This window comes from Coturnix japonica, chromosome Z (assembly GCF_001577835.2).
Source record: "Coturnix japonica isolate 7356 chromosome Z, Coturnix japonica 2.1, whole genome shotgun sequence".
NCBI classification, from domain to species: Eukaryota; Metazoa; Chordata; class Aves; order Galliformes; family Phasianidae; genus Coturnix; species Coturnix japonica.
Window position 1 is genome coordinate 41,950,184 of NC_029547.1, and position 16,022 is coordinate 41,966,205.

The 16,022-nt window shown below is 35.6% G+C and overlaps 1 protein-coding gene across 1 annotated transcript in view; it reads right to left on the bottom strand.

Moving 5' to 3' along the window:
* Positions 1-16,022, bottom strand: part of MAN2A1 (mannosidase alpha class 2A member 1) — a 100,919-nt gene that overhangs the window by 17,264 nt on the left and 67,633 nt on the right. The window contains exons 16-19 of the mRNA XM_015849447.1: positions 11,279-11,393; positions 8,513-8,646; positions 7,265-7,406; positions 4,259-4,392 (exon numbers count right to left, since the gene is read on the bottom strand). Coding sequence (XP_015704933.1) covers positions 4,259-4,392; positions 7,265-7,406; positions 8,513-8,646; positions 11,279-11,393 — 525 coding nt within the window. The remainder of the gene's footprint in view (positions 1-4,258; positions 4,393-7,264; positions 7,407-8,512; positions 8,647-11,278; positions 11,394-16,022) is intronic.

Genomic DNA, 16,022 nt, shown 5'->3' on the forward strand with positions numbered 1-16,022 from the left:
CCTGTTTTCCCACTCCATGCAGGAGCAAGGCCTGTATCTTCAAAAAGCACACACAAACACACACAACAGAATCCACAGAGCACTCAAACAGAAGCAGAATAAACCTAACTTGATCCTGCACATGATGAGGTCTAAATTCATTAGTGAAACATCATCATTAACATATTCAATATCTACTGATGCCTCAATAGTTAGTATGGACTTTAAGTCTGTCTGCTACTCAGGCCTGATATCTTAGGCCTCTTAACCATTCACTAGACCAGGCTTTTACATAATTTCTGGTACAGGTCCCCTACACATCAGCTTGACTAGCTTCTGAAGAGACATACTTTCCTACTTTGGCCATTTACATGGTCTAGGAATGGAGAAACCAAGCTTAAATACTAAACATACTACTGAAATAAAATACTGTCTTTATTACATAAAGAGTTGGCAGACAAGTATACACAAAATAAATAAAAACAATCCAAGAAAATAACATAATTCACTTCAGAGGTGTTCATACTGTTATGGTTTTATAATTTTAGTTACTGGTATTCCACATCATAAAATGATGCAGTGCACTGGGAGTTAAAGGATTAATGCTCCAGTTCTGTGGATTGTCATTATTTCCAGGTAACTGGCTCTCAGAAGATAACTACATATCCCAGAAGAATTTTACTGTTTTGCTTCCATTTTTTATTTAGAGGGAAAGATAAAACTGCCCACGAGTCAATAGACTGTCCCTCCTTTTACTGCTCACCTCTGCAATATGAGCTCCCTAGCTGTCTTCAGCAGCAGAGTAAGGCCTTTGGTTCTGAACACCCTCTCTTCCATTTTATTTGGTTTACTAGATTCATTTCCAATTATATTGCATTATATTGTGCTATCTCGCATTCTGCTATTGTACTTAGTAAATCAGTTTTCTCCCTTAGCTAGCCACTGTTTCTGTTTTTAGGCCCATCTCCCTACCTTTTCCCATTTTTCCCTTCCCCTTCTCGCGGGTGTTAGTTACGGAACTGTGTCAAATCAGCACAAAACCATTATCAATTACAATTGCTAAGGTACAGTAATGAATAGCAGTGTACAGTATGTAGCTACTACTTGAGTTATGTATATAAAATATAAATAGGCACTTCATATATGAAGCAGGTTTAACTCAATAATCAGACAAATCGTTATATAATCAGGTGTATGTTTTCAAAGAAAGTGGATACTGACAGATTCTTAATAAGAAACCAGAACAGCTGCATGTGATGGAGAAAAAGTAATTTGATTGAACTGCCACATATTTGTGATTTTATTAACTTCCAGTAAAACTTTCTCTAAAAACCTTCCCCAAATCACAGCAGATTTTTGAGCTCTTTGCTTAAAACTACACTATAAATCCAGTTATAAAAGCTGAACAAGTCAAGCTAAGGTACAAAATATGAACCTGAAGAAGAAAATGCCTGCTTAGAATAGCATCTTTTTCTCCAACAACGCAATTGATGAAATAAATGTATTACTTCTTCATACAAATTATATGCCATTCCTATTCTTATACTAATATAAAACATTGAGGTTTTGGAAATAAAAAGGTTTATTTTTAATAATAAATGTACAATAAAGATTCTGTACTTTCAAAAATAAAGCTTTGCTTAATGCTTTGGCAGACAGGTACTAATAATTGTGCTCTGCTTCATTTTCAGCTAACATAATGATCCCTTTAAAAATAAAATTCATTTGATTCTTGCTGAATGATCTGAGGTAAAAGAGGAATGAATATGAGGAGAAAAAAGTAAAAAGATGCACAGAGCCAATCAATGTTTGCAAGGACAAAATGAACTTAGGCAGAAATAGTTACATCTTGTAGAAGATGTATCTAGAATTTGTATCAAAGCACATTAATAACACAAACTGAGGGCTCAGAAACAAAGTTAGCAGTAAAGCAGATAATGTAATTGAAAATGAAATGGGATTTGCCCAGGTCTTGATATGTACATAGCTTACTTAATGTACAATACTGTCAGTTAATATATTCTTTGCAGTATCCAAATTCAGGGTATGGGACAAAATCAGTTAAACTAACCTGAAGCCATTTGTGTGGAAGTGATATCAGCATGAACACTTATTACTGGTGAGATGAGCTAAAATTCAACAGACAACATCCAGAAAACACTAGGATCATGCTGCAGCAACTACATTCAAGCGATGCACATTTATTTCAGTTCATCATAAGGAATTTTCACATCATGCACTTCAAACGCGTTCCTTCTTAAAGCAGAAGTTACTACTTAAAACAGAAATTTCCCAGAGAGTAGAAAAACTCCTACTGAGGAGATAATCAAATTGGAAACCACTTCAGGAAAAGCCTGTACTGACAAAAGATGCCAGCTTATTAAAACAACCTCTCCCTCCTTCTATCATTCCTCAAGTAAACAACAAGATAGGTCCTGACAACAAAATTAAGGTCAGTGTATGAGTCACACAGTGCATCCCGACACATACATAAATTGCATATAATTTCTCCTTAATATCTTCTGACAGGGCTATTGTTAAATTATAACAACAAACTCCTAAGTAACAACATACTAAAAAAATAATTGTGTATTTTACAAAACACTGAGACAGGGGAGTATTTCCCCTTCCTTATCTCAACAGGTCGGAAAGGTACAAGAATCAGAAAACATTACAGATGTTTGGAAACATCTGTACAAGATGATTACAAGAATCAGAAAGCTAAAATAAACCATAGAGGAACTCCAGATATAACATCAGAAAGATGCAGCTCTGAATTCAAACTGATAGTCAATCACAATTAACAACCCACTAAATATAAAATAACCCATGTTATTTTACAGAAGAGACTGAGTACGTGTGCAATAGTTTTCCTTTAGAGGAAAAGTAACCAAGAAGCTCCCTTAGTGCTACACAACAGCTGTGTTACAACCCTTCAGATCACCATCACAGTCTGAGTCAGTGATTAGCCCTTTGAATTATTTTTACACCTCCTCTGATACAGATCTGTTTTAAGCAATGTCTGGACAGTAGGACTTGCAGAGGTGCACGCGTAAAAGTATGAAAGTATTTATGGTTCTATGGAAAATACCTGAACTGCACAGAGTACAGATGCAAAGCACCTTGGCAATGATGACACTCCACTTCTCTAGTCCCCTAAAATTATTTGCTATATAAAAATTGCTTTCCGTGTCCAATAAATGTAATTTACTTGCTTCACAATGTAATTTAATTACTTTAATAAAATAATTAATTTTATTAATTTTATTATCCTGGGTACTAAAAAGTTTACTGAGGCATCATAGATCTCTCTGCAGGCCTTCTCTTACCAAGACAGATTAACATGGGTAACAACCTCTGCTGTCAAAGCTATAATGTTTCCAGCACTTCAACAGTTCAGCTATTTCCAGACCATGCTGATAACTGTAAGTGCAGTGCTTATGTTACACAGGATGAGTTACTAGAAAATTACAGCGACACATATAAACACCTGTCAGTCATGTTGGAAATTAGCTTTGGGCTTGATATTATCAACCTTTCACGGTGCTTGGTGATATCCATCATAAAGCAGAATTTATTTCCATTTATCTGCACATTCATTAGCAGTTCAGTACACAACTACTCATCTTACATCATCTGCCAATTTCAAAATCTATTCAGTGTTTTCATCATGACTGCATTGTCTCAGTATGAAAATGCACTTTTCATTTTATCCTTTTCCAATGGTATAAAAGAGAAAAAAATGCAAAGAGCAGTTAACTCACAAGATTAATATATAAAACACTAAAGCAAGATTTACAAGAAAAAAAAGGGGTTTTTTTTTGTTCTCTATTTTCCTGACACCACAGTGAATTGAGAAGACTTATATCTGGCATCTAAGTATTTCTTGTTTAATTTTATTTCCCAAGGAATTTAAGTTCAGTTTTGTTTATCACCCCTTCAACCCAAATTATTTTTCACCATTATTTCAGTTTCATTAAAACTCTGATAAGAGGAAGTCTCATTAACTACCAATCGCCTACAAGCTTCTTGGCAAAATAACAGCCAGTACATATTTAAGAAGAAACATTCACAGCAGCACCTCAGTAATGCACTGAAGTGTAAACTTACCTGCTTTAACTGGCTTGCTAGTAATGCAATCAATATACATGCAATCTTAAGAACGTACAAAATACTCGTCACCTCTTATCTAGGTGATAGATAAGGAAGGAAGGCAAGGGTAAGAAAGGAGATATCTCTGATCTTTCACAACAGAAAATATCCAAGCAGTAATTCCTACCGCATCTGTTCCATGCCTTCTTTCTAGCAGAAGTCGGAAGACATTAGCTGTAATCTTGTTATCTTGGACACCTTGTCCAAGGCCACGGTTGTCATCCTGCATAAGTCGGCGATCCATGATTACTTCCAATTGGCCTAAAAATACAAAAAAAGAATTACAATGCTAGTAGAAGTATGTTAGGTTTCTATTAAATGTAGAGAAATGTACTGAAATATGAACTATAAAAATCACATTTTTTTCCTTGCATATAGAGGATTAATAATAGTTTCATATTGTTAGGACTGATAATAAGAACACTACATGATTTTGTCTGTAATCTTCCAAAATTTTAGTGTACAGTAGAAGGTTTGATGAATTTTTTAACATACTTCTCTATGCTGAAATTTAGCACGAAGAACTGTTAACTATTTCTTGCAACAAGTATGCTTGGTGCATCACATATTAAGAGAAGAGAGACCAGTGCAGTGGAACCTCTAATGCATTGTAAAACGTGTCATCTAATGCTAGATAAAACATTGCACCTACTTTTTTTTTTTTTTAATTGTTTTAAAGAAAAAGCTGGTATAAACACCATAATATAAGCATTTTTTTTTCTCTTGAGGGAAAAAGGAAAATACCAGATGAAAACGAAGTATAAACATCTGAGTTTATACACTGAGCTATAGCACCGCCATTATAGCTCTTTTATCACGATGTTAAATCATAGACAACCTCACAGAAGATAATTTGTTTCCTTATATGTTTGTAACTCCAGAGGGAGTGCAGCTCAGGGCATGTAATTGAGGCTGTTAAACATCTATCTTCCTAAATACTTGTTCTTCCTTTCTCTCACAAAAATTACCCAACAAAAGATCAAAAAGCAACAGATCTTGCGTACTCAGCTCAGAATTTAGATGGAAAGTAGTAAGAAACCACTACATTTAGTACTATGAAATAAATATAGGATTGTGACTCAATTTAGTTTCAAGTTTTCATGGATTGTAATACGAACACGGGTTAAAGGCAAACATAATATGTCTGAAAAAATGTTAGAACCACAGCAAGGAGAACAAATACATGATACATTTTTGTCAAAGCCTTCAAAGAATGCTTGGGAGATTAAGATCTGAAATAATACAAACAAGTTTCCAGCATTCTTTAAGAAGCTCAGATGCTGACAGGTGATTATAATTCTTAAGGTGATTGTGAACAGAATATAAAAACAAAATCATCAGCACTGCTGAAGTCATGTAAAAACCATCTCAAAACTGGGTCAAAGAAAAAAACTGGTAAAACTTCTGGCTTAAAATGGAATTAAAAGTATTTTGTGAAGCTTCAGGACATAAGTGATTGCTTCTACTTCATTAATTAACCATTAGACTGCAGGGAAGGCCATTTCACAGTGGTAGATGTGATCTACTTGGAGGTGGTCTTTCCTAGGGCATGTAGGATAATCCTCTAAATAGTGAATTAGAGCAGAACTGGACGGGACTTACATCATGGTGTTCAAACATCTAACATTAAAAGCAAGATTACATATCCAATCCCATATATGGAAAGAGAGCCAGAAAAGTAGGAATAAGGACATAGCAAATGAATTTTATGGGTTTTGATCATGTCTCTTAGAAGCTGATACTGACGACTGATAACAATCCAGTAAGAAATCCAACTCCACACTGCTGGGACTGTCTAACAGCATATGAGTTAACTGTTTCATAGTAAGAAACTGCCTCTAATACAGGAAGGAGATAGAAATAATAAATCAGCCATTCAGAAAAATGCAAATGGTGACCTATACCTTGAGACATACTATCTATGACTTAAGGCATCTGCTTCAATTACAATGCTTCAGGTTCCTCTTTCAGGACCCTTCAAAAAATTTTAATGGATGCAGAGTAAATATCTGATGTTGCTAACTAGTTCTTGGACCTTAACTGACATAACAGTTTGCTAAAAAGAGTCAGACAATTAAATGATTAATACCATTAACAAGTATGGGATACATATTTTGCTCTTTGTTATAACTGGATTAGGGTAAAAAATCCTAACGCCCTCAACTGGATTAAATAAATGCTCGCAGAAAGACAATTTCTCCCTGACATTTATGTGAAATATCGCATACAGCACTACTCTCAACTCCCGTAGTTTGAAGGAAGACAGAGGATCTATGTCTCACACACCACAGGTGTTCTTGTGCATAAACTAAGATAGTTAAAGCACAATTACAGGCTCTTCCAGCAATTGAGCCTTTGAAGACTTAGTCTTCATCACCCATTTACTTAAGGGACATACCAACATATAAAAACACTTTGCCCTAAAATGAGTAAGGCATAATAATATTTTTACCACCGTAGGATGATACCCACAGTCTGTCAGAATGGACATTAAGATGACAGTTTATTGAAAAGAAAATTGGAAGTTTTTGGAACAGTTTCTGGTTTTATTAATTTCTTGATAACATAATCAACTCTTTCAACTAACTCCATTAAATTTTTGAGGTATGATTTTCCTTTAAAAGAAGTAGTGTTGATATTCACCAGAGGTAAGTCTATTTCTTTATTCCAACAATTCCAATCTTTCAAAAAGCTGCTGATGTTTTTCTTGATAGGGATATTAGGCTACATCAATTTCACCTTAAGCTCTCTACTTTAAAATCAGATGAAGAAAACAGACAACATCACTTTATCCATCTTCAGTCTTCCTGTATCAGAGCAGTAGAAACCACTTAGTGATGCTGTTTCATCCTTGAGTTTCATCAGCATTCTTGGATGAAATATACCTGGTTCTGACAACTTTTCATGATCAATTTCCTCTAATTTGAGACATATTTTCCAATGAAGATGACAGGATCTCATGTGGGAACAATCTCCAGCTCTTCTTCTATAGATATATTTTAAAACCAGTCACAGCTGGAAGAACTTATTTGTTTTCTTCAAGTATGAGTAGGTATAGTAATGTAGTAATCTTTGAGTGAACTATTTCAGATAATAATGAAACGGATCTTTGTAATACCTATCTCCTTCTTACCATTTTTCAAGCTTGCAACACCCAGAGACTGAGCTGAATGAAGTGTCAAACGAAAACCAGAGTCCTGGATATAAGCCATTGTAGTCATAGGATAGATATTTGCTTGAAGAGGCAATTTGGTCATTGTCAGTCTGGGCTGGATCTACAGTATGAACACAGACTTTGATAAAATATATTTTTTATGCATTTAAATTACAAAGACATTCTCAGACATAAATCCTATGTGCTTTAGAAGAAATGACTGACAACCAGCACCAAAGTATCCACTCAACTGTATTATTTACCTTTTTGGAGATTTTTGGCTAAAACTATCTATTTGGAAATGATAACTTCAATGTACTTTCAGATCAAAGAACATTTTTTCAAAACTAAAAGATTCATCAAGGGAATGTACAAAAAAAAAAAAAAAAGAAAGAAAAGAAAAAAGAAGAATCAGTCATAGAATGAGAGAAAATATTTTCTCCTCTAGAGAGCCAGCAGTGAATAGATTGAAGATAGCAGAAAAGCAATTGCTGGTATATAATGGGGTCTTATTTAAGCACTGGAAGAATTCCTGAATGGTACATGAAAACGAATAATAGTATTTAAAGTACTTTCATGTTTAAATATTCACCGTCTCTAGCAAAAAGCAGCTCTACACACTAACAGGCAGAACAGCGGGCAGACTTTTAGTGTATTCACAATGCCAGACTTTAGCAAGGAAGGAAGATCAGGAAAAGAAAATACTTATTTTTTGTCCGTGCTTCAGAGTCCAAGAAAGACAGTCACACTATTTCATCAGATTTATTACCGATAGAGTATGTTATTACACTCTGAAAATGTACCATCTACTTATTTCTATCACAGCATCAAATATTTGTTCTCTAGGTTACTCTTAGTAATTCTCTGTGCTACTGGGAAGTACGCTTATGCTTTGTGCAAGACCAAAGGCCCAAATCAAACAGATGAAGGGGAAAAGGCATGCAAGACATTAGAACAGCAGAAAGGCTTATTGTGTACTGTTGTATTACACTTCTTGTTTTCTAAAGGACACAGAGGTATAGCTAATGAACTTTGCAATCTGAAAGAAAACAATTGCTACATCAGCTTATCTAAACCGATTTTATAATAGGGATACATTCTAAGAGCCTATTCTCCTTTAAGCGGTAAAGTGGACTGTAACATGAGTGTTTGATTAGTATGACTCGTTCTTTATAATCAGTTGAAAACTGAGACCCAGGCCTTTTAGAATTAGTAGAGAATAATTACCTGATATCCGTTAAGATCGGAAAAGAATCTATTTTGACTGTTTATGTCAGATGAAATTCTCATTGCAAGCTCGCGATTATATTCTCCTCTGATATCCACAATATTGGAAACCTCGATAGACTGGCCTTCCAAACCTAAATGAAAAAAGATGCTTTCAGAGTCTTAATTTTTAAAAGCTGCTGCCAGGTCTAAGAGTTCCAGTGTTAATCAGGATGCAAATCTTTGCTGATTGTTGCCCACTTCATTAATGGAAAAATTAACTATCTGAACATGCAGATAAATGCACAGTATGACTTTCCCAGTGTCTTACACTGAAAGTTGCGTACCTTTTCCAAAAATCTTTTTCAAACAACTTAAGACCACGTTTCCTGTAGTTTAACAGTTTAACTAACAGCTAAAAAAGAAATGTGCCAAATGGAACAGAAACATTAAATTTCTCTTGGTACTCAAGAGATTACACTGTGCTTGCCTGACAGGTTGTAAACAGAGGATGGTAGAAAGCGAGAGACTAATTGGTTCAGTCCTTTAAAGTTTGAAGACTTAAAAACTTTTCTTCTGAATTCTTCCTTTTTTTCCAACTGCTGACTGTACGCTAATTCACTCATGGGCAAGATCATCACCAGTTGGGTTCCTAGGCAGTCAAAAGCTCATGCAAAAGGGTGAAACATCTTCACAATAAAATTCCTAGATTCCTAAGCACTCTGTCGCTAGTAAGATCTTCTTTCTACATAAATAATTTTACAGTACAGATGGCAGTTTTGAGAATATGAATGTTCCTCAAATAGGTTTTTATTTTAGCAAATTCTTAAACAACCTGGAACTTTCTTCAGTTTTTACGTTGTGTATAAAATACAGCCAGGTTTTGATTTTGCTGCCTGGTTTGAAAAGGGTATTAAACTCTGTATTTGTTTCCTCATCTTTTTAAAATCTGAACTTCGCCATCAGTAGTATCAGCAGCTGTTAAAAGCTCGTATTTATCAACGGTGATTACACCACAGTACAAACTGAAAACTATTTGGCTTTAGGTAAATCTATTTTCCCAGGCCTAGTTGTGTTCTATTCTTTTTGCATTCAATCGTGGCTTTTCCAACTACTTTGCAGTAAGTCCATTAAACCACGCAGACAATGAACAAGGATACAATATTTTTAGTTTACAGTTTTAAAATGAACATAGCATGAATTACAGTCAGCTCTTCCCTACTGCATAATTTGAGCTAATGTAAAATACAGTTATGAAGCACAATAAAACTTAAGTAGCCTGATGAAAAAAGAAAAAAAAAAAATAAAAATTACACTGATATCAACAACAGATGCTAATGGAAAGAAAACAAACCATTTAAATTTTAACTTAGAACTTCTGTCAAGCTGGATTAGCCAATTGCTCAAGCTTTGCACCCCTTTCCAAGCAGGTAGACTTATAAAAGGATGTCATGTCTATTTAAAAAGAAAATAAAGGCACACACACAAGGGCATGTGTGTATTTCTATCCGCTTGCTTTTTTACTTTATATATTTATTAAGACCTTAAAATACCTTCCTTAATTAAGTAATAATAACAAATTATTACTTATTATAATAATAACAAAAAAAAAACAAATAGCTTTCCTTACAAAGCCAATAAAACTGACCTCACTACGATGTAAAGTCAAAAGGCCATTTCATATGAAGAAATCCACATTCAAAACACACAATAAAAGTAAGGTGAAACTGTATTTAAAAAGTTGCTGTCTTTCCTTGTAACAGCTGGAAAGGTGGTACAGGACTTCAGTACGAGTGGACAGGTAATGATGTAATTACTGGAAACAGTGAGATGAATCACAAATTGCCAAAGAAAAAAAAAGAACATAACTAATAATTGTACTTGAGATGAAAGATAAACTTAGGCATTAGGAAATAGCTAGCAAGATTTTCATTGACAGCTCATTTCTTATGAACTGTGAAAGCGTAACAACCCTAGCAGGCACAGATTAACGAAAAAGAAATGTTATAAGGAAATACCATTCCAAAACTACCTCATTCAACACATGAGAGGTTCATTCAGATGTTTTCTCTCCACTTTACTACCTTAAACAACCTTCTTATGCAATTTTCCATCTTGCTTGACAGTTCAATTTACTGAAATCCACATATCAAAATAACTTCCTTCAAACACTTTCAGCAACTCAGTACATTTACACTAGATGGTCTTCATCTCCTGACCCATTTTACGTATTGATCGCATAAAATTATACTGTGTAAACATTTTTCTTCAAAATTTTCATCAAATTACAATATAACATCTTAGACTGTATTCATAAGGGAGGTGATCTAGAGTTTCATCTAGAATTACTTTGCTATTAACTTTGGTCACAGGTAAGTTGTCATTCTTTGTGATTTTAGAGAAGACACTGTACCTATGCCAGTAAGTCTGAAGCTATGAAGAAAATTAAGTTTGTTAAAATGTTTAATCATCACTAAAATATACCGCACAGTTTTTCATTTTCATAACCTATTACTACCTGTAGTACTCAGAGGACCTAACCATTTGGAACCCACTTTCTATAATCTATACTGTAAGATTTCCTAATACTGAAAGAGCTCCAAGAAATCCTTATGTTTAAGCATGTCAGCTTAATAACTAGGAAAAGGCTTACAAAAGGATCGTATTCATTACACTGTACCCAGTTGAGATTTCAATCTGAATCTTTTTAATAAGTCAGAAGTTCTATTCACAAGACCAGAGTGTTGAAAAATAACCAGTGAGAGAGATCCAGTTCACAGCACTTACCCTGGATGTTATAGAGTCGCATGGTATGTGTCACATGGTGGAAAAAACACACAACTTCTGAGAAAATTCTTCCATGAGTAACTCTGACAGTAGGTGGATCTGTAAAAATATAAGGCTGAAAAAAAAAAAATTTATATATATATATATATATAGCCTTTTTTTGGATAAATAGTTGTTTTCAAATAACTTAGCCTGTATCTAAGGCTAGCCTAAAAACTTGGTGGAAAAAATAAAACATCGCTGTTCATAAATTCACCAAAGTTTATCTTAAGTCCCACTTTTCCTTTAGTTGAAATTACAATAACCATCATTACATATCTTAAACGTATTCTACAATGATTAATAGATACGAGACCTACAGACAAACACAGCATTATACTACTGTAAATTATCTAAATTGAGCATAATGACAGCAAAATTATATTTGCTAATCAGCAATCAAATAGGCAGTTTCACAATCTATGACAGATGGGGTTTTGACTGCCTTTTGTTGGAATGCAGATTACTGTAACAGTGGTACACACCGTATAACTCCCTCTGCACTGTTGTACAGACCAGCATTCGTGTCTTTCTGAAAATAGAAGGGGTAATGTAGATCAGAAACACCTACAGTTGCTTTGACTGGGGAGCTCCCTGGAACTCAGGGTAGAACAGGGTAAAAGTAAGAAAAGTCAAGTGACAGCTTGTTTCCTCTCTCACAGAGTAGCAGAATGGTTATCAAAGCACTTTAACTATTTAGTCACAACATATTCCAATTCTCAGCTAAGCAACTGGTGACACTTTTAAAGCTGTATCATAGAATTGCCAGAGTTGGAAAAGACCCACAGGATCACCCACCACCAACAGTTCTCACTAAACCATGTCCCTTAACACAACATCCAAACGTTCCCTGAACTCCTCAAGGGTCAGTGACTTCACCACCTCCCTGGGCAGCCCATTCCACTGCCTGACCACTCTTTCCAGAAACGCAGTATTTCCTAATGTCCAACCTGAACCTCTGCTGGAACAACTTGAAGCCATTCCCTCTATTCCTATCACGAGATGATTTCAAACTAGATTGTATATACTATATGCTTTATAAAAGCACAGAAATATAGAACTGCTTGGGTTGGACAAGACCTTAAAGATCATCCTGTTCCAACTCACCTGATGTGGGCACAGAGTTGCCATCCACTGGATCTGGCTGCTCAAGACACCCATTCAATCTGGCCTTCAATACCTCCACCAGGGAATGGGCATCCAAAGCTTCTCCTTACAATCTGTTCTAGTGTCTCACCATCTTCTGAGTAAACAATTTCTTCCTAATATCCAACCTAAATCTCCCCTTACTTAGTTTAAAACCATTCTCCCTTGTACTATCACAATCAGACTGTATAAAAATAATCAGTTTCCATCTTGTTTATAGGCCCTTTAAGGGCTGAATACATTTATTACATACATTTATTGTTAAAGCTTAAGGAAAACAAAAACAAAATGAAACAAGACAAACAAACAAAAAAACCTACTGCCAGAGTTCCAAGAGGCAACTCTGCAGCTATCAACCATAGTAATGTTTCATACAACAATCTCGTAAAGGACTCAGTTTCTTAGACACCAGTAACATATTTCACACATAGTGTTTTTTCCCCTGGGTTCAACTAACACCAACATTTTATACCGTTAAATAGTACAGAAGCCCTTATGTGGAAACACAGGCTATTCAACAGTTCATCTGAGAAAATGATAGGCTGATTCCAAGGCGTCTTAGTCTGCCAGTACAATGGATGTCATGCAAAATACATTTGCTAGGTCAGAAAGTATTTGCTAGGAGTAAAGTATTAAAGAGTAAGAAGGCCAGGTGAAATTAGTATAGTATGATAATGAATGTCTGAAGATCAGGCCTCAGGTTAGACTATGAGATAGCTTTTGGATTCTCCTGTCATGATGAAAAACTGACAATATCAGTCACTGGAAACTGAATCTCTCCTATTCCCCTTGCAGAACTGATTGATATCTGTGTTTGCCTCTCACACAAGAAAAAAGACAAACTCATTTAACCTGTGACTACTTCCTCCTAAAATATGTGTTTTGATTAAAACATCATAGAGAAAGTGCATTACTGACAGGAAGATGGAATAACAAACATTTCCAAGTTCTCCATGGTGATTAGGGCAAGAAAGCCCTCAGTTTGGCAAAAACCAAGAGAACTATCAAAAAATGAGCTTGAAAAATCTGAGGTTTTCAAGTCAAGCAAATAAGATAAAATTACTGCAGAGGAGAACACTAATTACATGAGCAGCAGTCTGCTACATACATCCTATCAGCAAAGAAATACTTAACTTATGGCCTTATTTCTATGTTTGAAAGAATATTTCTCAGTCTCAGCCTGTCCACTCCAGCCCTGCAATTTATCTAAAAACAAAACAGTAAAATGGAGAGATGCTATTTGTAGTAAGTCTGTGAACTTACTAGTAGATTTTTTTTTAATTAAAAAAAAAAAACATTTAAAAAAATAATAATAAAAAAATGGAGGATTGTTATACCAACTGACCTGTTAGCATAAAACATGATGGCAATACTGACAACTACCATCAAAATACACTATTCCAACACCAGCAGAAAGCTTAAATAAGATGCACTTCACAGTTCTCAGGTTATGAGACAACACAACAAAAACTATGTTCATACGCCAGTCTCCAAGTTGTACGTAAATCCATATCAGCTCTCCCAATCAATGAGATCACCACAAGAAAAACACTGAGGCTGTTAAGCGTGTCCAGGGAAGGATAACGATGCTGGGTCTGGAACAAAAGTCTTATGGGGAACAGCGGTGAGGTAACTGGGATTGTTCAGTTTGCAGCTCAGGGGGGAACTTATCAATCTCTACAACCACCTATATGGAGTTTGTGGCTAAGAGGGGTTCAGACTTTTTTCCCAGGTAACCTGTGGAAATACTAACTGGACGGATGATTGCTGCTTTCTGATTGCTGGGGAAATAGGAAACTTGTACAAATACAGTACTGAAGGAACAACAAATACTCCCAATTCATACTTATCATTTTAAGAAAGCACTAATCCCAGGAATCACAGAATCACATAGGTTGGAAAAGACCTTAAAGATCATCAAGTCCAACTGCAGCCTAACCATAGTACCCTAAGTCTTAACAACCCTCTGCTAAATCATATCTCTGAGCAGAGAAAAGAATCTTAAGAGTCATCTGGAGGTGCACTGAACTCAGACCATGACCAGATTTGCCATACTGAAAATACTTCAATGAATCAAGCTTTTAAGCAGGGGAACTTTACGCACTGAATGAACAATTAGTCTAGTACCAATGCAAATTTCCCTAGTGAGATGCACAAAGGCCTGTGAACAGGTCGTGACTTTGAAAAACAAAGATATATTTGATCTGAAGATTTGAAATGCAAAAAGTAAGTCTCTTGCTGTTCAAACACTTTCTAAATGACGGGAACAAACAACTACAGAACTATTTTCAAAACTCATGTACAGTTTCAAAACTTAATTTCTTAAACAGCTCAGGAGAATAGTTGGCATAATACCCATTTCCCTCAGCCTCCCTGGTATCAGCTTCATTGTACAAAGCTCAGCAGCCTTCTGCGACAGGATTTGTTTAGCCTGGAAGTCACATGTTTTCAGAAATGGGATAACAAAATCATAGGTTGAGGGGCTCAGAAACCATTTCTGAGTACCAATTTTCAAGAGAAATATAACAGCTTGCTCTTGGGAAGATGAAAAAATGTTGAGGCAGAAATTTTAAGGGAGACTGTTTGGAGCAGAATATTATGTCGCTGCTCCCAGGGGTATCCTGAACTACTCAGCAAGAACTCCGTGCTGAAGTGCCAGTGGGAGAGGAATGACTGCATACTTGCCTTCATATAAGTTTCTTGGCTTCTGTGGAAGACTGCATGGCATGTTATAGTTTGAAGGCATGAAAAATGACTAGTAATAGTCTTCCCCTAAAGTCAACTGAAGTACTACTAGCCATCCACTACTAACATTAATGTAGTCTAAAAATTTTTGGCACAATACTGATAGAGCAAATGACTTCTGCACCAAAAATGTCCAGAGGAAAGCTCCCAGCATGCACTCAATTGCCCTCGTCAAGGAAAGTGGCATCTCAGCAGCTTATTACGATTCATACGGCAGCACACGAGATTACACAAGTGTTTCAGGAAACAAAGAAAATGCTATGACTTCTCAAGAACTATTTTAAGAATTACATGGCATAAGAGAGAAAACAGGAATTTTAGTATTTCAAAAACAAAAAGCACCATGTAGGGCAGATCTCCAAGTGATATTTGCGATGCTTAAAGGAAATGCATATCACCAAGGAGAGAAAAGACACTTCAAAGGGAGCCAATACTGGAGCACTGTAAGCTTTCTCCAGTTAACTGTCCTTACATACTTTCCATTTCCTGTTATCAGGCATGCAAAAACAAGGGAAACATTCAGAGACAAGATCCTATGCTTAAGGAATAGGCCTCAACCTGTTTGAGAGGGAAGATCTGAAGAAGGATACAGGATGATATTCTAAATGGACAGTCTCTCCATCTGTGCAGAAGTACATCCCAGTCTGGCTAACAAAACACAGAAAGATCCTGTTATCTTTTCCTTGGGCTTCAAGGCTAAGCAGTTAGATAATGTAGATCCATCTTATCTGACAAGTAAATGCAATAGGTAGACCTGACAGACATAAAGAGGGATTTTTCATTAAAAAAAGTGTTTGTTTGTTTTTTAAACTAG